This window comes from Ananas comosus, linkage group 3 (assembly GCF_001540865.1).
Source record: "Ananas comosus cultivar F153 linkage group 3, ASM154086v1, whole genome shotgun sequence".
In the NCBI taxonomy this organism is placed as follows: domain Eukaryota; kingdom Viridiplantae; phylum Streptophyta; class Magnoliopsida; order Poales; family Bromeliaceae; genus Ananas; species Ananas comosus.
The window spans coordinates 12363875-12389058 of NC_033623.1; the positions used below are offsets into that span (position 1 = coordinate 12363875).

The 25184-nt window shown below is 35.8% G+C and overlaps 2 protein-coding genes across 5 annotated transcripts; both read left to right on the forward strand.

The window, feature by feature from the left end:
- LOC109707558 (SPX domain-containing membrane protein Os02g45520-like) lies at positions 5347–16905 on the forward strand. Of its 2 annotated transcripts, XM_020228906.1 has the most exons (11): positions 5347–5646; positions 8830–8910; positions 11107–11227; positions 11914–12225; positions 12350–12454; positions 12569–13023; positions 13653–13954; positions 14435–14613; positions 14981–15171; positions 15503–15636; positions 16350–16839. In XM_020228906.1, the coding sequence occupies exons 2-11, from the start codon at positions 8858–8860 to the stop codon at positions 16586–16588; spliced, it is 2091 nt and encodes a 696-aa protein (XP_020084495.1). In that variant the 5' UTR covers positions 5347–5646; positions 8830–8857; the 3' UTR covers positions 16589–16839. The 2 variants fall into 2 exon arrangements, with proteins under 2 accessions (XP_020084495.1, XP_020084496.1); XM_020228907.1 differs by lacking the exons at positions 5347–5646; positions 8830–8910 and adding an exon at positions 11337–11430 and having other exon boundaries at positions 11153–11227; positions 16350–16905.
- LOC109707559 (protein HOTHEAD-like) lies at positions 18539–25140 on the forward strand. 3 transcript variants are annotated; one of them, XM_020228910.1, is made up of 8 exons: positions 18539–18772; positions 18914–19001; positions 19268–19890; positions 21426–21444; positions 23362–23768; positions 23928–24217; positions 24317–24592; positions 24837–25140. In XM_020228910.1, exons 1-8 carry the CDS (start codon positions 18695–18697, stop codon positions 24898–24900), a joined length of 1845 nt encoding a protein of 614 aa, XP_020084499.1. In that variant the 5' UTR covers positions 18539–18694; the 3' UTR covers positions 24901–25140. The 3 variants fall into 3 exon arrangements, with proteins under 3 accessions (XP_020084499.1, XP_020084497.1, XP_020084498.1); XM_020228908.1 differs by having other exon boundaries at positions 18540–18772; positions 19268–19822; positions 21358–21444; XM_020228909.1 differs by lacking the exon at positions 21426–21444 and having other exon boundaries at positions 18540–18772; positions 19268–19909.

Sequence of the window (25184 nt, forward strand, 5' to 3'; positions counted from 1 at the left end):
TTAGTTGACCGTGGAATGTGGATGTATGAGAAAATTTCAATACGCAACTCTCAAATATATATGGTGATCAGATGTAACGCCCAAATTAACTACATCCAATGGAAAAAAAATGTCTAGATTCAATTCATGTATGATGCTACAATACATAATAATGTAAACTTTGTTTTCCCTTCTTTTTTAGTACAATTTTCAATACGAAGTTTCATTTTGTTTAAATTAGAAATTTAGATAAGATTTAACAGGATTAATTGAGTGAGAGAAAATATTTTATAGAAGAGAGTTGAGAATATTATTATTATTATGTATATAATAATGCAAAACGAAAATTCTGTTTTCTGAATTGAAGTTGCGTTTATTAACACACTGTCAGATTGTAGCTTACATCTTTTGTACAGCCCCATTTTTATTTAATATTTTTAAAAATTCCTGAATTTATCCTATTCGCATCGGATTTGTCTCATTTGGTGATCTATCTATAGAGAATATTTTTGATAGCATCAAGAGTGTTGCGTACTTGCGTCTAATAATGCCGTGGCCTACAAAGAGCCACAATTTTCACGGTGCAACAACCCCATTCCAACTACGGGCCACACCACATGTTGGATTTACTAATAAAATTGAGTCACACTACTCGGCCCGCGATATAAAAAAATTTTAGAATGTACAATTATATTAATAATAATATTATTATTATATTTTTCATCAATCAAAATTTTTTTTTATATTTATTTATTCTATCATAATTAAATAAATTTATTATTTATTGATGATAGGATGTAAATATGATACAGTAAACTTTTTTCACGGCGTGCCATCCAAAGATTAGTAGATGGGCCCCATGAGAAATATATTTTTGAGACCCACAACCACGTTGCTCCCATTACCGTTAAATAAAACTCGGCGACATACCCGACCCGCATTCCTGCAAACTTCGCAATCTTGTCATCTACTTGTCATCCATCTGCGGTAAAATTTGTGAATAGTCTCCTTTCGTCGTGAGGCACACTTTTTCTGCATCTCTACTGCTCTGCAACTGAAATTTGTAGGCAGAGAGTTCGTCCTCATAAGATGTCCATCCGTATGGATACCTAAAATTTTATTTGAATTCGAATTTCAATAAAATAAATTTATTCGATACTAAATATATATAATTTTGATTATAAATACAAATAATAAAAATTTTAGGAATTTAGATTTAGGTATAAATTTTGATTGTATTCGATCGAACCTGAATTGATTTTACATTATATATATATATATATATATATATATATATATATATATATATATATATATATATATATGTATATATATATATATATATATATATGATAGATAAATGATAAAAAAAATTGATGATTGATATGAATCTTAAAATTCAAAATCTAATTATTTTATATATTTAACTAAATTTAAATTTTAGAAAATTTGAGAACTTAAAATATTTTAGTAGAAAATTCAAGAATCATTCAAGTGGCAGCAGAGGAATATGCAGGAATAAACCACACATTTGAAAAATTCTACACTGTCACACTTACACCACGTCATTAATAAGAAGCCAATCATATATTCTTTTTTTCGAATAAAAGTAAAATAAAAATATTCTTTTATAATCATGATGAAACATATATCTCTAAAAAAAAACACAATTCGATTGGCTTATTACGTCACTTCACCAATATACCCGTTGCATTTTAAAATTTTTCCACGCTTTTAACCTCCACCTGTCGGTGCGTGGTTAAAGCGGGCGCATTTCGACCGTCCGATTTGTGAGCCCCCGTGATTCGAAGGTCTCAATCAGAGCCGTTCGATGAGCGGCCGGATTTCGCCCAGATGGCACATCAGCGGGGAGCTTCCGTCCGGCGCGCCGAAAGGCAGTTGCGTCTTTTTACCCGTCTCCAGAATATTCGCCCAAATATTCCGTACTCAAATCGCACTCGCCCTTCTCCAAAATAATTAATAATTAATAATAATAAGAATAATAATAATAATTCCACCCTTCATTACCAAACTTTTCGTCCTTTCTCAGCATATTTTTTAAGCTTATCCGTATGCTTCACACTATAAAATAAATCTTTTTTTCGATTCCAAATATGAAATCTACTTGCTTCATATTTCTATCCAAATTTAGTTTAAAAATAAATAAACAAAACGAATAATTAACTTGATATTTTTTTCTCTTTCAATTTTTTTTTCCAACGAATATTTTTTTTACTCCTAACCTACACATTAGTAAGATACAACCTCCTTACTTTTTAGATCGACTATAAGAATAATAATTACTTGCTAGTGGTTGTTGGTAATCTTAAACTTGGATAATTTCCTCTTCTTCTATCCTTTCTACTTCTGTGTGTTGAACTTTATATAAAACCATGTAAGTAGGACGTGAAAATATTCTAATGATTAATGAAGAGCCTGGGTCTTTGTTTTCATTATAAGAAATTACACCTTTTATGACCAAACTATCAGGATCTTATAGAAAAAGGTGATCAAATGCAGTAGCTTCGTTCTTTGTTTTGGTATAAATAGAGGGGTGAAATTCAAGCTCCATTATTTTCAGTATTTATTTTGGTGTAAGTCAAAAATATAGTGTAACCTAAGTTGCGTTAGATCTTCACCTACTCTTCGATTTTTTTCTCTAAAGTGCCGAACTCCGCTTCTACCACATTCAACGTTCTCTAAAAAATTTATTAAATAGTAAAACCTAAACTCCAATTTTTTTTTTTATTATAATGGGTTAGAATTACCTTATTTATAATAAATTATTATTACCTTTAAATAATAATAAAAATTTTAATTATTTAATAGGTTAAATTTTATAGCGGTTAGTTTACCACTATATTGAGGAGATAACGGGTTCCATTTATTTAAATCAAAACAAACAATGAAACTCAAAAAACTAATTTCACCAGCACCAAATTACACCAAAACAAACAGAAAAAATAATTGAATTTAATTTTCAGATTGTACGAGTTACATAAAAATAAACAACAAAAAAATAATCACACTTCAAGAAAATTCAAATACCACTGTACTTGAGTTACGTTGAATTTACAAATTCGTCAATTCAAACGCTACTGCACTTGAGTTGCATGTAGAAATTAACGATATGATTGACAATTCAAAATACATTAAAAAAATGGTTTAATCTGTTTCTGTAAATTAAGCACACTAATAAAGTTGTGACAGAAGGGAAAGTTAGTGATAAACCATATAAATGCTGAGGTAATTAAGTGTAGATTTTGAAAGTTTAGAGCAGAAGTGGTAATCTCTTTATTTGCAAGATCTTTCCTAAGTAAATTTCTCTATTTTTAAATACTAACCAGCTTAGGGTTCAACTTAAATGAAGGATACTACTATCAAATAAAAATGCAAAAAATCATACATGTGAGTCTTTAAAAAATATTTTAACAAAAATTTCATCTATTTGCAAAACCAATTTGGAACGTATTGACTATAGAGCATCAATATGAAGATGAAATAAAAGATAAAAAAGATTTAAGATCAATTCTTTTTTTAAAAAAAATTATTACTGTACTATGAGTCTGTTTGGACTTGGCAAATAACAGTTAATTTTCACTGTCAAGTGACATCAATCAAATGATGATTAGATTTGCAAATTTTAATAATTAGCACACGTGTAAAACTTGTCAACAACTTTTATGGTTTTAGAAATTATAAATGATATTACTTAATTTAGACGATTTGATGAGATAAGCAAATTTGTAGTAATGACTCATTGCTTTTTAAAATTTATTTAACCCGCATTACTGTAGGTGCTAGTTAGGCTTTATTTTTGTTGTGCTTTCAGGTGCACATTACCCAAGTTAGATTATTTGGCATATAATTATTTATTCTATTTTTATTGCCATGAAAAATTATGGAAGCAATTTTACGCGTTGTTTGAAGTTACAAAAAGGTTCGAGTTACATGCGATAAAAAGATATTTTCTTGATTTTAGCATATATTACTATGGACATCAAAATAAAAAAGTTACAACATGAGTTTTATGATCCTATCAAAATTTAATTTAATTTTATTTAATAATTTTAGATGAGTCTCACAATCAAATAATATAGTACATATCTTTTCATTAATAAAAAAAAAGAGTTTTACCACAACCATGACACATCATAGAAGCTTGATTCTTCGAGAATTTTTTTTTTTTTTTTTTAAGAGAAGGGTAGCAGACTACCGTTTCATTCAGTAAGAAAATGAATTTAGCAATAAAGTGAAGCATCAAGGCTTCGCAAGAGGACAAAAAAAAAAGAAAAAAAAAAGAAAAAAAAAACTAAACATAATAAAAATCCCACAAATTCGTAAGTGCGTAGAAGTCCACCAACAGCTGTCGCAATGAAAGTTTTTTATGGTCGAAAATTCTTCAATTTCGCTCCAACCATAAAACCCACGAAGTAGAGGGAGATGATAATTAGCTCTTTTTTCCCAACTATTTCCCTCCAACCATAAAGCCCACCAAGTAGAGGAGACGATAGTTAGCTCTTCTTCAATAAATTTTCATTTTCTAGCTCTTGGCTTTCACGAGGCGCCAAATCTGCATCCCCTCTATAAGGGCGACATTCCAGTGTAGTATAAGTGCTTGTTTGATCGCTTTTCTACCTCTACTTTTGTTTTCAAGTTTGCTTAGCAATTTATTTGGCCAAAAGAAACCTATATTCTAAAAATAATATTTTATGAGTAAAATTACTATACATTTAAAAGTACAAGACAGTTGGTGTTTTCAAATTTTTAGTCATTAAATCAGTTTTTTTGGCCATTTATAAACTTTATATTAATATTATTATTCTAGAAAGATCACTCAATCACAATAAAAATTACTATCATTCCGACCTTAAAATTTTTGATCTAAGAACCAAAATATTGGAAGCACAACTGCCTTATGCTTCTAAAAGTACAGTAACTCTAAAATATTTTATTTTATTTTAAATTATATTTTTGAGGAACCATACCCGTCTTACTAATACACTTAAAAAAATCTATAAATTTTACATTCTAGTATTCAAAAACTATTATTATCTTCTTAATCTTTTTTAAATATTAATTTTTTTTTCAAAAATATTACGAAGGGGCATAACAACTATAGCTTGTCAAATCCGCCGTACTCCTGATAAATTTTTTTTTTTCACTTTTTTATTTACACATTAATTAATAAGGCTTTCAACAAGCGTCAAACCCGCATCCGCCACGTCGATATCGGCGGCACGCGAGCGAACTGTTACAGCCCCTCACCTCTGTTACATTATAAAATGGCTCGCTCCTCGCCCCCTCCCTTATAAATTCACTCCACAGCGGAGGCAACGAGGCCCCAGGCGACGAAGCGCTCCACGCGTTTCAGATCCCCACCTCCGTGTCGTCTCATCTCTCTCTCTCTCTCTCTCTCTCTCTCTCTCTCTCCTACGTCGTCTTCTTCCTCCTCCTCCTCTCTCTCGTCCTTGACGTCTTCTTGGACTCGCCATTGATGAGGGCTCGTCGTTGGTAGCTCACGGTGCTGATGCGAGAGTAAAACCCCTGTGCTCCGTTAGCCAGTTTTAAGGGTTTGCGTTCCTCCTCGGCTCCGTTTGTTGATGGTCATCTAAAGGAGGAACTACGGAGAGGAAGAGGGAGGAGGCACAGCGCTCGTGTCGTTGGGTAATGGCTTCTCCGAAACGCACTTTTTGCATGATTTCTTGATGCTTATCTTTTTTCTTGTCGGATTCGATTTCTTCACGTTTTCGAGATCCTTTGGCTTCTTGATTCCGGATTCATCTCTTTTGTGTTGTCCGGGGGTTCTCTTTTTAAGGGAGAATCAGAAGATTTCGAAGAGTTTTATTATCGTCTCTCTAGTGTTGTGGCGGAGACGAGAGGGACGATTTAGGGTGCGTTTCAATCAAATGTGGGCTTACTTGGGTTAGCTTTGATGAAATGTGGTAATTTAATGAACTCTGCAGATGTGGGACGAGGTGAACATTTTTACTCCATTCAAACAGTGGCTTGTCGTTTTCTTAGGTCTTATCGGTAACATATTTTGGTTTGAATTCTTCTTCTAGTAGAAAAAATTCAAACCTCCTTACTGTGATTTTCTTGATGAACCTCTCTTCCTCTCTGGACTAATCTTTTCTTATGTGAATTTTTCTTCTCTCTTCTGATGAAAAATTCGTATTCTCGTGCTGAGTTTTTTGATTCCTGAATTTCTCAACGCAACAGGAACTTTTTTACCGGACATGATTAATTTTTTAATCTTTAATTAGAAATTCGAAAGATTGATGTGCCTATGTTTATAATTTAGAAATCTTAACAATAGGTATCTTATTCAATATGCTTTAATAGTCGGTAGCATGATTTTTAATTAGGGCTCTGTTAGTTAAGGTTTTAGAACAATCTCGGCCATTAGGTGCACAATTTCTAGCAAAAACTTTGGCTGTGAAAAAAATAGTGATGCAAGGGTAAATGATGAGTCTGACTCTTCTTAGTATAATATAAGAGTATGATTAGATCTTGTCTCACTGTTTCAGATAATGGTCAACCAAGAAGTCAAGTAGTATTTGATATTAGCATATTATGTAGTAAGAAAGAGATGAAGACAAGTCGTCTTTTTAAACATTCAATGTCCACCTCATGACTAATGGTTTTAATATAATAATGAGCTTCATGGCATGCCGGTGTATGAAATATTGCCATCTGGCTTACTGAAAAAAGGTACGATAACCATCTAGTATGTGCCAAAGTTAATCATCTAATTAAAGGCCGCTTTTACCTCACAAATTAATTAGGATACTACAATCCACGATCTAGATCTTCCTATTTGGATGAAAAATCATTCAAAATTATGTAATAAGACTAGGATCATAACAATTGCCCCTTTTTTTTGTTGCTGTAATATTTTGGGTTGAGGTTGCAGAGGAGATCATAGAGGCCGACTGGATCTGAACCTCACCTGCTGGTGGCTAATAGGCTTGACTTGATCCACTCCATCATTTAATCCTACTTGAACACATTGTAAATATGATTCATTAGCCAGTTTCACTGTCGACAAACATTGTATACATTGTTGTATATCTCACTATCATGTGCACCACTAGATATGCCAGTTCAACCCCTCTCCCACATCAGATCTGAACTATCCGAACTTAGTATGTAGTATGACAATTGTAGCAACATTCTTTCCTACGTCTGCTAGTGCCAGTAGATCAAATGATGGCAATCCACTGTGTGAATGACATTGGGCTTATACTTCATCTATTAGATTATTAGTATTTCTCTTATGAATCAAAGATAGAAGGCATTCAATATATGGCGCTAAGAGTCTATCGATGGTGAAGGAAAAATCTTATTTGTTTTCAGAAGAATAAATACACTCAATTGATCTAATAGGTAGCAGATACATGATTTCAGTTTTGCCTTCTGGTGTTAATTTTATTCTGTAAAGATTTTATGGACTGCGGATGGAAAAGGAACAAATAAGCTGTTATATCTATGTATCGGTGTTCTTAGCTGTTTTTATTGTTTTTGTTTATTTACTCCTTGAAATAATTGCCTATTTTATATTCTGCACTATCTTTACCAACTTTCCTTTATAATTTTAGTTTCTTGAGGAAACATGCCATTTTGGTGACTGGATATATATATGCTGAGCGAATAACTTGAGTTTAGTTAAAATTGGGCCAATATTATTGGTCCATAAAAACAAATCTAATAGACAAACAAAAGGGTAAAATTTCACTAAATTTATACATTCTCACTTTCCTTATTTTTTTCATAGAGTTCTAAATTTTCAATTTCTTTCTCTCTCTCTCTTTTTTTTGTCTCTCATCTCCAGTGACCGAGCCTGAAGTCCTCTAAGTTACCAAGTAGCAGCACACGCCTGTCGTTGCCTACCTTGTCACTAATTGTGTGCTTGAGAAAATATACAGAATATTTTTAAAGTAAAAAATTATTGTTTATATAAAATTTTGATTTTAGTTATATATGATTGGATAGTTTAATCCAATATTTACATATATAATTTATTTATTTTTTGGCCACATAAATGAAAAGAAATAATATGGAGATTGAAGACAGAAGAGAAGATATGTGAGGCTGAAAAGATTAGATATTCAACTCATAAGTTATTTTTCTTTATATTATAACACCGTATTTTATATAATTATTTTGTACTTTGAACTATTAGACATATTTTTGTATCAAATTGTAGATAATATTCTATATAAATTAAACTATTGATCGTACAATATTGAGAATTCAAGTGGCTCGTTTAGGGCTCGAGCTCGCTCGACTCGAAATTAGGCTCGCTCGAGCTCGGCTCGAATTAATTTCAAACCAACCTTGAACTTAAATTTAGGCTCGAAATTAATTTCAAGCCGAATTTGAGCCGAGACTCTACACTCTAGTACTTTGTGCTAACTGGAGTACAATGATACTTCTTGAGTACGACAATACTTCCTTTCCAGAATAAATTCTAACGAGTGGTTGAAATAGAAAATAGCTCATGGACTGCTTATCTAGACAGTGAACTACGCAGTATTTGTCACTTGGGCTCAGTTTTTTGTTAGTCATTTTTTTCTTTCCTGAGTTGTTTCTACTATAGAAATTGATGGAAAGTGTCATATCTTGTGATAACCTGTACAGCATTACCAATGTTATCTGTGAATTTTTTTTAAACATGATATTTCACAGAAATCAGGGAAGAAGGAATTCAAATAAATATATTGGACTAATCTTTTCTATCCACTGTTGGATTTCAGAAGATCTTACAGCTCATATTTATATGCTTGTAATTTGAATACCATATTGCTTTAAGCTGATTTCTTCTCAGTTTCTTTTTGTAATTTTCAGGTCGTAGATTCACATATTCAACATAAAAATGGTGAACTTTGGGAAGAGGTTAATGGCGGATCAAGTGCAAGAGTGGAAAGAGTATGTTTGTATTCCTTGTTATTCAAGACTAATATTTTATTCCCATTGCATTTGTAGATGGATGTTTTAAAGTAATATTTATATCAATTATTTAAAGGAGAATTGTCAGTCAACCCAAAGCTTGATGCAGCTAAATTTGAAGACCTATTCTCCTTTCATCACTCAAGTATAATCTGTAAACTTTGTAGGCTGCTTAATTAACAATAAATTCATTACTCCTGATAGTGAATATTAGGCCTATAATGTTATGATCATCGATGCTTGTTAAGATAATTTTGTGGTAGTAAGTCTGAGGTTTTGAAATTAAATGTTTTCTATTGCATGTATAGTCATATTTGCTCAGGCTACCTTTCTCTCAAAAAAAAAAAAAAATTTGCTCAGGCATATGCAACCTCACACACATCTACTAAATAAAAGTGTCCTCATTAATTGCACCTTTCTCTCTGCATTGATTGGTCAGGAAATATTCTAATGCAAAATTTCAGCTCGAAATACAATAAATCAAATTGTTTGATTGCTTTGGAAATTGAGAATTCTCACTTTAGTCATGGTCCATTTTATTTGAGATTTGTTTTGAGAAACTGGCAGAAAGGACAAATTGGTAATGTTATCAGAACTTAGACCTAACCTGGCTCAGATTAGTCATGCACTCAGATTTACAGTGCAAGCTAGATACAAGCAACGACTTGTATTTGGCCTAATTTGAGCGATGTATGCGCAAATTATGAAGTATCCATCGGTTAATATGTAGAGAAAATCTGATTGTTTGTGCATGACCATCGATTGTTTAGTAGATTCTTCTCTGTTATGATACGTTAGCATAGCCCTCATACGGAAAATACTGAAGAGCTCAACATTACACTTGCAAATTAGCAGTTCTCTTCACATATAAATTTTTCAAAAGAGAAAGAGTTCTACATGGGAATAAATCAAGGATTGTTTTGCTTCATATCTTGTGCAATTGGAATAATGCTCATTTATTCTGATGTTATTGAATTTTAAAATTTTTATATATCTTAGTGGATTTTGTATATTAATACTAGATATTTTAAATTAGAATATATATATATATATATATATATATCATATTATACTAAATTACTAATAGATGTAATGTTTTTTAATTTCATGATATATTATAATTATTATAATTTCATAATATATATTATTAATAATAGTACTACAGTTTTATGTTATAAAACAGGAATTATTTTAACAATGCCTAACATGCTGAGCTTCCATTCTTTACCTGGTCAAATTTGGCACAAGTTAAATAGAAAGGCAAACTTTGTAGATCAATAGACAATTTTTGAATTATCCGCTATTTCAGGGCAAACACATGGAACATACTCTGGAAATAAAGAAATACCACCCAAATGCAAAATTCTGAACTGTTATTTATTGTCCTGGGACATCCCTTTTTTTCTCGGAAAAAAAATCCAAATTTATCCTGGAACCAAAAACTACAAAGAGAATTTAAACTTGCATAATAAATATTTGAAGTTGGCCAGGGAACAGGTTAGCCAATTGATTTATCTCTTGGGAGTAGGGACCTTTCAATATGAAGCTTAATGCTTAATGACCTTTTTTTTTTAGGCAAATTGTAATATGATAACATTTGCTATTACCTTCCTATTTAACATGGTTCTAATATAGATAACTTAATAGTTTACTGCACTGTACTTCTGTAATGTCTACTTGTATTACAGCTGGTTATTTAATCTTTCTCCTTCACATCTCTAGTTCATTCACTTTCTTTGCCAGCAAAGGACATTCCAATCTGCTTAATTTGCCTGCACATGAGAAAAGGAAAAAAAAAAGCTTTCTTCATAACATGAATTTTCCATTTTCATTTGTGGAAACTCTACTTCCCATTTAACGCATGAATATTTGATACTTCATATTGTAGAGATCAAATGAGCGCAAAACGATGAGGAAATGTAATTAAAGCTTTCCTTGTCTTCTCCTAGTATAGATGACTCCTTTTCTATTAATGTTGTAAACATTTGTTCAAAATTTTCTCCTCTGCTGCTCTGGAGCAGGATAATGTGTGGCTGCTATATGTTTCCTATCCCGTTTAGTTTTATATATACGCAACTCTGAAATTAAGCTTTATAATCGTCACGTCAAATCAACTTTTTAGTGCTATTGTTTCAATTCACATGCATGCCTTGATACTTCTGTTGCTTTTTCTAGATACTACATCAATTACAAGTTAATGAAGAAAAAAGTAAAACAATATGTTCAACAAACTCAGGAGGGTGGAAAAGATCGCCAGCAAGTCCTTAAAGAGTTCTCAAGGATACTTGACGATGAGGTATATAAAAAAGCCATTCTCTTTATAACAATAGACTATTTTTAACTATGAATAGTGGCTGGCTCTGGGGAATAGAAATATCAAATGTAAAATCCAATGCTGGTTTTAGGTGTCTCAGCAATTGAATCAGGAACTGCTGCTGAGCTTATCTACCTAACTGCATTAGTTTCTATCTCATGGGAGTGACAGTTTTTCTGTTTGAAGTAAGTTGTCAAACTAGGTCTTCTTTGCAATCTTACTCTCCTAGGCATTCCCATAATCTGCTAAAAGTTATGAAAATGCATTGTTGAGATCTACTTTCTAAACAACCTAATCCTCCCACATAGAGACTGCAGTTTCTGCCCCATTTACTCACGCGAATGGATTCAATCATACTTGTTTCTATTTTTTTCTAGGTTAGAAAAGCCTTTATTTTGCATGACAAAAGTTGAACAATCAAAATTATGTGACGTCCCTAGTTTATTTGTCAACATGGCAGGAAAAGTTTAGGTAGATTTGGCCCTGTGTTGCCAGACACAGGTGATGCATGACTTCCAAACCTTACCTGCATTCTATAGTACATGTAGTAGGTTTCATTCTCTCCTTTAGAAGTTTAGCTAATTTTTTTCTTTAATTTCCATTCACTATCATTTAACTATATGTACTGTAGAAATCTCTCCATATTTCTGTTATGTGTTTTTCTGCAGATAGAAAAGATTGCCCTTTTTCTATTGGAACAACAAGGGATTCTTGCCAGCAGGATCCTATTCTTGGGAGAACAACGCACTGCTCTCGTACAAAGGCCTGACATATCCCAAATATGTGAACTGCAAGAAGCTTACAGGGCAATAGGACAAGATCTTCTGAAGCTTCTTAGATTTGTGGAAATGAATGCCACCGGCATTCGCAAGATACTAAAGAAGTTTGATAAGCGCTTCGGCTATAAGTTTACGGATTACTATGTTACTACTCGTGCAAATCATCCTTATTCTCAGCTGCAGCAGGTCTTCAAGCAAGTGGTAGTTCCCGTCTAGCCACTGATCGATATAAAGATTGTTTTTTAATACTTCAATTTGATTGACTTTTGCATTAATTTTTGTTGCATCCTTCCTTTCTGAAGCTCTCCATTTTCTTGCTATATAGGGAGTTGGGGCTGTCGTAGGTGCCTTATCTCGCAATCTCGCATATCTTCAGGATTGTCAAGGAAGTTACTTATCCATCTATGATCAACCATCCATTATTCTTAAGGTTTTTCCTTTCCTTTTTTGTGAAAGTTGGCTAGCTATTTATCAACTTGTATTCTTGTGTTTGGTATCTCATTGTAGTCCAATATGTATTATACATTTTTTTTTCCCTATGCAGGACCCTGTAATAGACCAAATAAATGCTTCAATAAACAAATTGACACATTCAACAAATTTCCTGCAATTCTTAGGACAGCATTCACTTATTGCTCAGGAAGATATACCAAGTGCTGCAGAGGATCATACTGATGACAAAAGTTACCATTTTATGTCTCTTCTTCTGAACTTGGTAAACACCTTCCTTTATATGGTCAATACATATATTATTGTTCCAACAGCAGATGACTACTCACTGAGCCTTGGAGCTGCTGCAACAGTTTGTGGTGTAATTATTGGATCAATGGCTGTTGCACAAATATTCTCTTCAGTCTACTTTAGTGCATGGTCAAATAAGTCATACTTCAGGCCTCTTGTATTTAGCAGCATCATGCTCTTTATTGGAAACACACTGTACGCATTGGCTTATGATCTTAATTCATTAACGATTCTTCTAGTTGGTCGACTCTTATGTGGGTAAGCAGTTCTTGTTTGCATATTGAAGCAACAGAAAAAAATTATTCTACTTGCTATCTATTGTTTTTATTGAGTTCCTTCCTGACTAGTTTGTAAAAAAAGTTTGGTTATTTTGGAAAAGATTTTATTTTCTTCATTTTCGGAAATATTCTCTTAATGTATTTCCAAAGCTCCAGATAGTAAGAAGATTAATAAACCAAAGGCAAACTTAATATTTTTTTTGAGAAAAGGTAGCATGGCAAACTTAATATTACGCCTGATAAATATTGGTTTGTTGGTGTTCTTTCCTTCCAAGAAAGATCCTGTTAGCATGTTTTATGTAATATTCTGTAGAATTTCAAGCAGCCTGTATTTTTGCCTAATCTACTGAGGACTCTTTTCAGTGGTATAATGATACAACTTATCTCTTTTGGCTTCAGAGTGGACTTATAAATGCACTGTCGAAATTTTAAAATTTCTTGTCCTAAAGAATTATACTAAAGAACTGTCTTAACTTTTTCATGCAATTTGCTATCTGCTTCATTCGTCACGCTGAGGATGCAATAATAAATTATCACAAGCTTTTCTCTGGTGATGTCCCATCAATCTTTAACATACAATTTTTTATTTTTTTTTTCACCTTGATGCAGATTGGGTTCTGCAAGGGCTGTAAATCGCCGTTATATCAGTGATTGTGTACCTCTCAAGATCCGTCTGCAGGCTTCTGCAGGATTTGTCAGTGCTAGCGCTCTTGGAATGGCTTGTGGTCCTGCTCTTGCTGGCTTTCTTCAAATTAATTTTAAGATTTACACTCTCACGTTTAATCAGAACACCTTACCTGGGTGGGTCATGTCTTTGGCTTGGTTTATGTACTTGTTTTGGTTGTGGATTTCATTCAGAGAGCCGGAACATAACACTGAAGAGGAACATTTCGCACAATCTCCTGGTTCTGGTAAGTTATGCAAACACATTTATAACTACTTCGACTTCAAGTTATGCATTACATGCATTCGTGATTTCTTATAGTAAGAGAGCCGATGCTATATATATAGTGTTTGAAATAGTACTAGGAACATGCGACTTTCATTATCCACATTTCAAAATTAGCAATCTCGAATAAAACTTTTGAGTTTCTTTTCTTCGAAGTAGAGGTGAGAATCATTTCTATGATCTAAGAACATTTAAAAAATTCTGAGAAATCATATATTGTATTACTTTGAGGTCTCTCACCATTTCATCTGGCGGCATATGGAACAAATATGATGGTGACGAGAACACATTCTTTTTATCGACACCAGGCAGTAACTTTTAAGGCTTTGTGTGAATTGATATTGTCTTCACATTGTTCTCATGAACGATCATCATAAGATTCCATTGTACATCAGTTTCCTGAAAAGTTGAAACATCATGACTTTGTTTGTTATTCTAATAGGACAAGGGAAAAATGATGAATTGGAAGATGGTCTTGCACAACCTTTGCTAGTAGATGCGAATGAGAGACAAGATGAAGATGGAGATGATTGTGATGATAGTGAAGAATCCTCTGAAGAATCTCGTAGACCTGCCACTTCAATTGCCTCAGCATATAGACTGCTGACACCATCGGTGAAGGTTTGCTTTTGCATGCTTAACATTATTTTGAAACAAGGTGTTTATCAGTGGTCCTAAGATCTGTTTGACTCAGTTATTATTGTTTAATGTTCATGTAGATTGATGAAATATTCAATTACTATTTACACATTAAGAAAAACTCACCATAGTTGCTTTGTTCTTGTACCCCATCCATCTAAAAGTGGGAGTCATCATATACTTTCCAAGGCATATTTATGAAATAAAAATGTTCTCTGGTTGCCATTATGTTGAATTTATGTTTGGTTTGTCTGTCTCAATTTTTGGCGTGACTATTTTGGTTTTGCAAAGAGATTATGACCTCGTGCGCTCCCCTGATGCCTTGCTTATGTTTGTTTCAATTTTGCAGGTCCAGTTGTTAATCTATTTTATGCTGAAATATGCAATGGAAATTTTACTTTCGGAGTCAAGTGTCATTACGTCATTCTATTTTAGTTGGTCCACTAGCACGGTGGCGATCTTCTTGGCGATCCTTGGGCTGACTGTTCTTCCAGTCAATGTGATTGTTGGAAGCTACATAACCAACTTGTTTGAGGACAGGTAACTGGGCTTATGCTGTTAACATGGGGCCATCAGTATTTCTGAGGACTTCAGTTTCGTTATATTTACGTTAATGTCTCCTTTAGACTTTGGTGCTAATGGAAAGAATTTGAATTTCCTTTTTGTATAACATATGTGCCTAGAACTGATGTTCATTGACAAAAATAGTACTATTGCTTCTTTCTAGATTACGCAAGGTTTATGACTTATCTGTCTTATGATGCAGGAATTTTTTTTTTTTTTCAATTTTTGTAGTATGTATGTATAAAATCCAAATTTTCATCTTCGTTCGTATAATGTGATGTAACTACTACTATTTCGCATTTTGTAGGCAAATCTTGTTGGCATCTGAAATAATGGTTTTGGCGGGTATATTACTAAGCTTCAATGTTACAAGCCGGTATTCTGTTCCACAATATGTCTCCTCAGCACTTGTGACATTCGTATTTGCTGAAGTGCTTGAAGGTGAGTCGTTATTGTAGATTTAAGAAATAAAAAAAATTCATACATCCTGCAATGTGAGATTGAGCTTTTTGCTCCATTATTTGCTTTTGTTTTATTATTATTTGAAGTGATTCTGAAAGTATGTTAAGTTTGCTCTAGCTTTTGGCACATACTTAGTAGATTTGTGAGTAAGGCTACCCTTGGCACATACTTAGTAGATTTGTGAGTAAAGCTACCCTTAAAGCTTTTCGTAGTTTAAAGAAAAAGAGATTTATAGTAGAGATATGAAAAGGAAATAATATAGAGATCTAAATAAACTTGGTTCACTACAAAATTCAAGAAATTGTCCAGGTGTATATGCTGAACTATATGAGATTCCAGGTGTGTATGTTCAACTAAATAAGGTTAACTACAAAATTCAAGAAATTGTCCATATAAGGTTCCTGGTGTGTATGTTGAACATTATAAGGTTAACATCTTAACATAGTTTTACCAGCAATTTCTTTTTAATAAACTGACCATGATACAATTTTTTATTTAAATGTCCTGTGTATCTCATCAGTAAGCTTCTAATATGAAAACAGAAATCTTGTATGCTTTCAAGCGGGCTACAATTGATTAAAAAGCAGACCATGATTTATTTACTTTAATTTATGCTCATATTGATAAAGTTCCTTGCTGTGACTGTTCTCTATTTTCTTGATTTGTCTCAAATCCCTCCGTGGCCCATGCAGGGGTAAATTTGTCCCTCCTCTCTCGGGTTATGTCGTCGAGGCTTTCTCGTGGAACCTACAACGGCGGGCTGTTATCGACGGAGGCTGGGACCTTGGCCCGTGTCATCGCAGATGGCACAATCACATTGGCGGGCTTCTTGGGAGTGGAGCATCTTCTTAACGTGACCCTGCTCCCTTCTCTCTTAATCTGTATAGCCTCTCTCGTCGCTACCTTCTTCACATACAACTCTCTCTATTGAGGAGCCCATTTATCCCAATAAATATTTGTACAGTTAATAAGGCTAGCTCAGCTTAGTGGCCTCTATCTAGATCAAACAAGTGGCTGCCCCAGTTATAGCTATTGTTGTAGCTAATGTTGTAAGCATTTACCTCCATCTTCCCATGTTGATGGGAATATGCCCCATATACATCCTGTTTCTTTCACCCTTTTATATTCTTTTGGAGAACTGCTGCAAATAATGGTGATTATGTTATGCCCTTTCTCATGGCAGATTAAAGTGGGAAGGCTATAAGGTTGATCCGATTTTTAAAGTTATTCTGTTCGAGATTTACTCTACGGACAATGCGTATGAAGGTACTTAGCCCTGCATTTTGTATTTACGCTGTGCATAATCCACATGGTGTAATGACGTTTCTGAAAATAGGTAGAGAAATGAACAAGTTGTATTTTACGTGCCCCACCACAAGCCAACTTTCCCCATTGGAGCGAAGATAATGAATCCTCATCCAGCAATAGCAGAAACGGTGGTTCGCTCACCACGGTTGAACAGTTTTTGTCATTGTTTAACTTTAACATTAATTCTCCAACCAATGGTTGAGTTCCTCTCAAAATAAAACAAAACAACTTTTGGCATATTAATTGCTGTTTATAAAATTAGCTTTGCCGACTAAGGATGGTTGAAGAAAAGATGTGCAAAGGAAAAGGCAAAGGACATATGAAGGCCATGATTTAACACTGGCCAGTTCATGTGGAGCTGTGAGAATTAAGTATATGCGGGGTGCACAATGTTGGAGGGGTAGTTGAGTTAGGTCTATAGTCCGAGGGTCTTAATTTGCGTGAGTTAATGAAATTTTGACTTCAGGTAACTTCTTTCGGGTTTAGTTTATCCAACTTAAAAGTATATCATCTTTCTTTTAGCCATTGGTCGGTAGGATCAAATTTGAGATGCGTTCAGTTTAGTATACAAGCTCATTGTAATTCTTCTAAAAAAAAAAAATGTTACATGTATACTTTATATATGAAATGTAATCTTACACACTCACCAGTCTAAAAACTTTAAAAACTCCTTTCAAATTTATGGTATTAAAAAAAATTGATGAGGTTAGTGAATTTTGACCTCATCAATTTTTTTAATACCATAAATTTGAAAAAAAAATTTGATGACGTCAGTGAATAAATATTAATTTTTTGAATGACTGAGATGTAAAATTTAAACTTTATATATTAGTGTACAGGTAATTAACATTGTTCATCTTTGAAACTTTCCAAACCTTTCTATTTCGTGTTTGAGGTGCACGTACGTACGGGGGATGGTGCTCGCGTACGCCCGCGAGGGAGAAGAGTTGCATGGCAGCCTGGACCAGCCACGCAGCTCAACTTTCTGAGTGCTGCAAGATCAGTCACATCCTAATTGCGGCGCGAAAGGGATGTGATGCAACTCTGCCTCAACCTTGTGCTGCGACAATCTAACAATCTGCCGATCTAAACCAAAAATAAAAATAAAATAAAAATAAAATAAGAAACTGTTGAATCGTTGACGTTACATAATTGAGACGTGAGGTACCTAGTTATAACTCTTTGGTTGTGACAGTGAGGGGGCAATATATTGAGCATCTCTCTCTCTCTCTCTCTCTCTCTCTCTCTCGCTCATCCACTCGACGTGACTCGTGAATACGCATTAATAAAATCTTACCACCTAGTTAAATTTATAAAAAGTTTGCAAGTACACAGTTCCTCTTATTTCCACCCATCAATCAAATTAAGCAAAATTTAATTGTAGGCATTAGTATTGGTTTTCCACTCAATTAATAAGCTTCAAAGGCAAAGTCTAATTTCTAGGTGTGCAACACTAAATACTCACCTTGCGAAAGGGTCCTCCTCATCAATGCAACCACATTGGCGCCCCCCAATTCTCATGGTAATTAAGTTAACGAACAAGAAGCATCGATCCCGCGCCGGTGAATTTAAGGCTGTGGGCTCTCTCCGTCCCTTAGTTTTCTACTTTCTGTTGCGCCTGTACGCGGAGGTCCAGGCTCTCCACCGTCTGTTTTTTTCTTCCGCGATGTGGGGGCTCACGCTTTCCACATGTAGAGAGGGTTCAGAGACCCTCTTCTCTAGCTAAGTGATGGGTGGTTATGTCCTACGGCGAAGAACCGGAGCGCATCTTTGCGCACCGCACTGTTACACTGAGAGTGTTAACACTGTACAGTAGTGGTACAGCATTTATTTGCTCTTGCGCTTGCTCTATATATATAAATGTTGTTACACGCAGCAAAGATACCTACCTCTAAAGGCTCTTTAATTTCTTCAGGTTCATGCTCTTTGGACTTGTTTGTTTGTCTAGGATCAAATGGCATTTGCCCCTCGCACGGCGGTCGCGATGTTCTTTTTTGGTCTCCTGTGCTCTCTACGCTTCTGCTACTCGGAGAAACGTACGTTAGACCATTCTTTTCCTCTCTCTGTGTTACGTACTTACGCAGAGCATACGATTTCTATCAATTGGCGGAGTGCACTTGCCTAATCACCGTATTATATTAAAACGTTGAAATTTATATTTCTGTAACTTCTCTCTTATGTAACAAAACAATAAGTCCACGTTATTTGAGTTTAAAGACCAGCGAGAGTTCTGTACTTTCTCTGTTACGTCTGCATCTGCAGTCGACGTAGATAAAATGTTTTGTGTCTGTGAACTGAGCAGCACCCAACTACACATTTCTGAAGCACGCGCACGAGGCGCCGGCGGTGTCGCGCTACGACTACATCGTCGTGGGCGGGGGCACGGCCGGGTGCCCGCTGGCAGCGACGCTGTCGCGGGGGTCGAAGGTGCTGGTGCTGGAGCGCGGGGGGTCGCCGTACGGGAACAGGAACATCTCGAACCTGGCGCACTTCGCGGACACGCTGGCGGACGACTCGCCGGGGTCGCCGGCGCAGCGGTTCGTGTCGGAGGACGGCGTGCTGAACGCGCGCGCCCGCGTGCTGGGCGGGGGGAGCTGCCTCAACGCGGGGTTCTACACGCGCGCGAGCCCGGCGTACGTGCGCGCGGCGGGGTGGGACGGGGCGCGCGCGAACGCGTCGTACGCGTGGGTGGAGCGCGCGGTGGCGCACGAGCCCCCCGTGCGGCAGTGGCAGCGGGCGCTCCGGGACGGGCTCCTCGAGGCCGGCGTCGGCCCCAACAACGGCTTCACGTACGACCACCTCTACGGGACCAAGGTCGGCGGCACCATCTTCGACCGCCATGGCAACCGCCGCACCGCCGCCGACCTGCTGCAGTACGCCCACCCCGCGGGGATCACCGTGCTGCTGCGCGCCACCGTCTCCCAGATTCTCTTCACCCGCAAAGGTCAGAGCACTAATAATACTATGCTCACTCCCAGAATTTGAATTTATCCACTTCCTTAAAACTGCACTAGTCTTATACTTCAAGAAAAGAGGATTTCTAGCAATCCAATAGTAATCGGCGCTGATAGAGTTCTCGCTATCTAGATTCAATTCTAAAAGTGGTTAGCTTAGTTTTTACATCCATTATTTCTATTGTTGAATGGTTCCAGCACCATACATGATCTTAATAAATAGATGGAAGCATAGTTACTGTTTGGCGGTATTGTTGATGCATTTGAACTGTATTTGAAGTCCACTATTTCGTAATTTGTATAAATTTAATCCTATTCTCGTGTTCTTCTTGCTCTCTTACTTACTTTAAATTTATAAAATATTTTTGTATATATATTTTAATAGGCCTTTGGAGCGCTACGATTCGAGGACTCCATATTGTTTGAATTGGATAGATATAGGGGGGTAAAGTCAGATTCCGAATTCAAGAGCCAAAATTAAAGCTTGAATCCGGTCGATCCGTATTCATGCATCGTGAGTGCGACACTTATAAGGACATGTTAAATATAAAATTATAAAAATATTATTTTTTAATAGTTTAAATTTTTAGAGTACAATAGTTGTTTCGTATAGTATCAAAATCGGAGGTACTGAGTTCGAGTCATATTAGGCTTCTAATATTCGGTCATGCAAAAAAAGTCTCGAATCCAGACATGAGATGTGAGGGGGATTATTATTTAAGTCTATGTCACGAGCCTTGCAAAAAAACTCTCGAGTCTAAACATGACATGAGGGGGAATGTTATTCAAGTTTACATCATGGGCATTGCAAAAAAAATTTCAAGCCCAACTATGAAATGTGAGAGGGAGTTTTTTTTTTTTTTTTTTTTTTTTTTTGAGAGAGATAGGTAGCACGCTACCCGCTTCGTTTATTTCATTTAGAAATAAACTTAGCTAAAAATGTGAATCAACTAGGATTCGAACTTGAGTCTCCGGTACCAACCACCAAGCCCTTTGCCATTTGCTTTAGGAACAGTTGGTATGTGAGAGGGAGTGTTATTCAAGTCTACATCATGAGCCTTACAAAAAAGATTTCGAGCCCAAATATAAAAAAAAGTGTTAAATATAAAAATATATAAATATCGTTCTTTAATAATTTAAATTTTTAGAATATAACGGTTGTTTCACAAAACATGTCTTTGTATCTTAAAGTAATTTATCAAACAACCACAAATACTATTTTTTCGATATAACTTCAACTTTCTTTATTATAATTAATTAATTCTCGGAGCATACATGGTTCTGATCACAAAACATGAAAAGAATACACTAATTAACAGGAAAAAAAAGCTTGTTACGATGCTTAATAAGAAAAATAAAATGTCCCTTTCTGACTTTCTCTCTCACTCTCTCTCTCTCTCTCTCAAAAAAGAGAAAAAAAAAAAAAAAAAAAAAAAANCCGCCGACCTGCTGCAGTACGCCCACCCCGCGGGGATCACCGTGCTGCTGCGCGCCACCGTCTCCCAGATTCTCTTCACCCGCAAAGGTCAGAGCGCTAATAATGCTATGCTCACTCTCAGAATTTGAATTTATCCACATCCTTAAAACTGCACTAGTCTTATACTTGAAGAAAAGAGGATTTCGGCGCTGATAGAGTTCTCGCTATCTAGATTCAATTCTAAAAGTTGTTAGCTTAGTTTTTACATCCATTATTTCTATTGTTGAATGGTTCCAGCATCATACATGATCTTAATAAATAGATGGAAGCATAATTACTGTTTGGCGGTATTGTTGATGCATTTGAACTGTATTTGAAGTCCACTATTTTGTAATTTGTATAAATTTAATCCTATTCTCGTGTACTTCTTGCTCTCTTACTTACTTTAAATTTATAAAATATTTTTGTATATATATTTTAATAGGCCTTTGGAGCGCTACGATTCGAGGACTCCATATTGTTTGAATTGGATAGATATAGAGGGGTAAAGTCAGATTCCGAATTCAAGAGCCAAAATTATAGCTTGAATCCGGTCGATCCGTATTCATGCATCGTGAGTGCGACACTTATAAGGACATGTTAAATATAAAAATATAAAAATATTAGTTTTTAATAGCTTAAAGTTTTAAAGTACAACGGTTGTTTCATATGGTATCAGAATCGAAGGTCCTAAGTTCGAGTCATATTAGGCTTCTAACATTGGATCATGCAAAGAAAGTCTCGAGTTCAGACATGAGATGTGAGGGGGAGTGTTATTTAAGTCTCCGTCATGAACCTTGTAAAAAAAATCTCGAGCCTAAATGTGACGTGAGGGGAAGTGTTATTCAAATTTACATCATCGGCCTTGCAAAAAAAATCTCAAACCCAGACATGAAATGTGAGGGAGAGTGTTATTCAAGTTTACGTCGTGGGCCTTATAAAAAAAATGTTGAGCTCAGATGTAAAAAAAAGTGTTAAATATAAAAATATATAAATATCATTCTCTAATAATTTAAGTTTTTAGAATACAACGGATGAAACTTAAATTAATTTATTAAACAACCACAAATACTATTTTTTCGATATAGCTTCAACTTTTTTATTATAATTAATTAATTCTCTGAGCATACATGGTTCTGATCACAAAACAGGAAAAGAATACACTAATTAACAGGGAAAAAAAGCTTGTTACGACACAACAACAGAATTAGATTATAGGGACACATATTTGGGACACTTTTGAATAAGTGTCCCATTTATGCTAAAACTTAAAAAAATATCTACTAATGCCTAAATATAAAGCCCAATCCAACCAAAAATAAAAGATTATTCCACTCAACCCACCACACCCAGTCCATTTGGCCCGATTACAAACAGAAAAGAAAAAAAAAAAGAAAAATCAATTACCATCTTTTCTTCTCTTTTCACTCAATCCACTGAAATTCTAGACGAAGAGCCTTTCCTGTCATCCTCCTCCACCACCGCAGCCAACGAGGTAGAGTTTCGGCGGTTGCTAAATGCTTAAATAAGTGTTGGTAAATTAGCAGCACTCTTTTAGGTTATAGCGACACTCTTTAACTGTTACTATATACCTAGCAACCCCACATATAGCAACACTTTTTAAAAGTGTCGGTAATTTTAGCTAGCAGCACTTTTTTGACATGTACCTACATTTAAAAGTATCGCTATAGACCGTTTTTGTTGTAGTGCGATGCTTAATAAGAAAAATAAAATGTACCTTTCTGGCTTTCTCTTTCTCTCCCTCTCTCTCTCTCTCTCTCTCTCTCTCTCAAAAAAAAAAAAAAAAAAAACAAGTGCTTAAAATTCTTTGCTTATTTGGATGTGTATAGCTGACCAAGAGTTTTTTAAACACACACAAAAAAAAAAACAAAAAAAAACAAAAAAAAAAACAGAGTATTCAATGTAAAATGGTTTTCACGTAAATATATATATTTTGACAGAACATGATCTGTTGCGCTAGTACAGGAAGGTCGCGGCCGTTGGCCACCGGAGTGCTGTTCCAGGACTCAGCAGGGAAAAAGCACAGAGCATACCTGAACAAGGGACCGAAGAACGAAATCATCGTCTCCGCGGGCGCCATCGGGAGCCCGCAGCTACTGATGCTGAGCGGCATAGGCCCCCGGGAGCACCTCCAGTCGTTCGGCATCGACGTGGTCGTGGATCAACCGATGGTGGGGCAGGGCATGGCCGATAACCCGATGAACGCCATCTTCGTCCCGTCGCCAGCGCCCGTGGAGGTCTCCCTTATTCAGGTGGTGGGCATCACCCGGTTCGGCAGCTTCATCGAGGGCGCCAGCGGATCCAACTTCGCCACCCCGAATCCAAACTTGGACCAGCCACACAGAAGGAACTTTGGCATGTTCTCTCCTCAGGTAATCGAAAAGTTTACCGACTAAAATGTTTGAGTAAAGAGTTGCCATGTACAGTATGTAGCACAGGAACTACCCCTACATTTTATGGTAGGATCAAAATTTCCCTGCATTATGACATTTCCGAGTTCACCATCCAAACACCGTGTGTACAAATTGTAGACGGGCCAGCTCGCCACGGTGCCTCCGAAGCAACGAACTCCCGAGGCGATCGCAAGAGCTGTCGAGGCCATGGACGGTCTCGACGAATCCTCATTCCGCGGCGGTTTCATCCTCGAGAAGATAATCGGCCCGCTCTCCTCTGGTCATCTCGAGCTCCGCACCACCGACCCGGACGACAACCCCTCCGTCACCTTCAACTACTTTGCCGACCCACGGGACCTGGAGCGGTGCGTCAAGGGGGTCAAGACGATCGAGCGCGTGATCAAAACCAAAGCTTTCTCCCGGTTCAGGTGTTATACAACCATATTTCTCTAAAAACTTAAGCGCACTGAGGTGGAAAATAATCGAAATCAGGAACTTGGATTGTGATCGTTTATACGGAACACTAGGTACCCGTACATCTCCATCGAGGCGCTTCTCAACATTACTACAAATTTTCCGGTGAACCTGCTGCCGCGGCACGACAACGACTCGAAATCCTTACAGCAGTACTGTAAGGATACGGTTATGACGATATGGCACTACCACGGCGGTTGTCAGGTTGATAGGGTGGTGGACCGCGACTACAGAGTTCTCGGGGTGGACGCGCTTCGGGTTATCGATGGTTCGACGTTCAAAAACTCACCAGGCACGAACCCGCAGGCGACCGTAATGATGCTTGGAAGGTAAAAATTTCTTCCTTTTTTTACAGTATCATCCTCTTTTTATTTTTATTTTTATTTTTTTTTATTTTTTTGTTGTTCTTGGAGTTTGATTTTACTTGACTACTTGTATGTAAATTTTTAATTTTTTTTTATTTTTTTAGTCCTTAGTTATCCGTTAAACTTATCTTTTCGTTTATTCATATGTACTCGTTGTAACCTTTGTTTAGATTTGTGACATTTTTTTTTATTTACTGACTAAAAACAGGTATATGGGAATCAAAATCCAAAACGAGAGGCTCAATACCAAAGGATCGGAGAGGAGACCATAACTGTTCTTCTTATGCTTCATTCAAAATAGATTGATTCTTGAAAATCCATGCTTTGTGAACTTGTACTTGAAAGTGTACTTCAAATTGCTCATCTCCTGCGGATTTTTTGATGATACATCAAGTTCCTTGGAATTGAAAGGAGTTTGAAATACATTGCTTAATTGTATTGGAGACGTGCATTCTTCTGCATTTTCTTATTTAGAGGACTAATAAAATTGTGTGTTTTTATTTTCTACCAAAGAGTTAGCAGTGTACACTATTACACTATAAATGACGTCTTCATA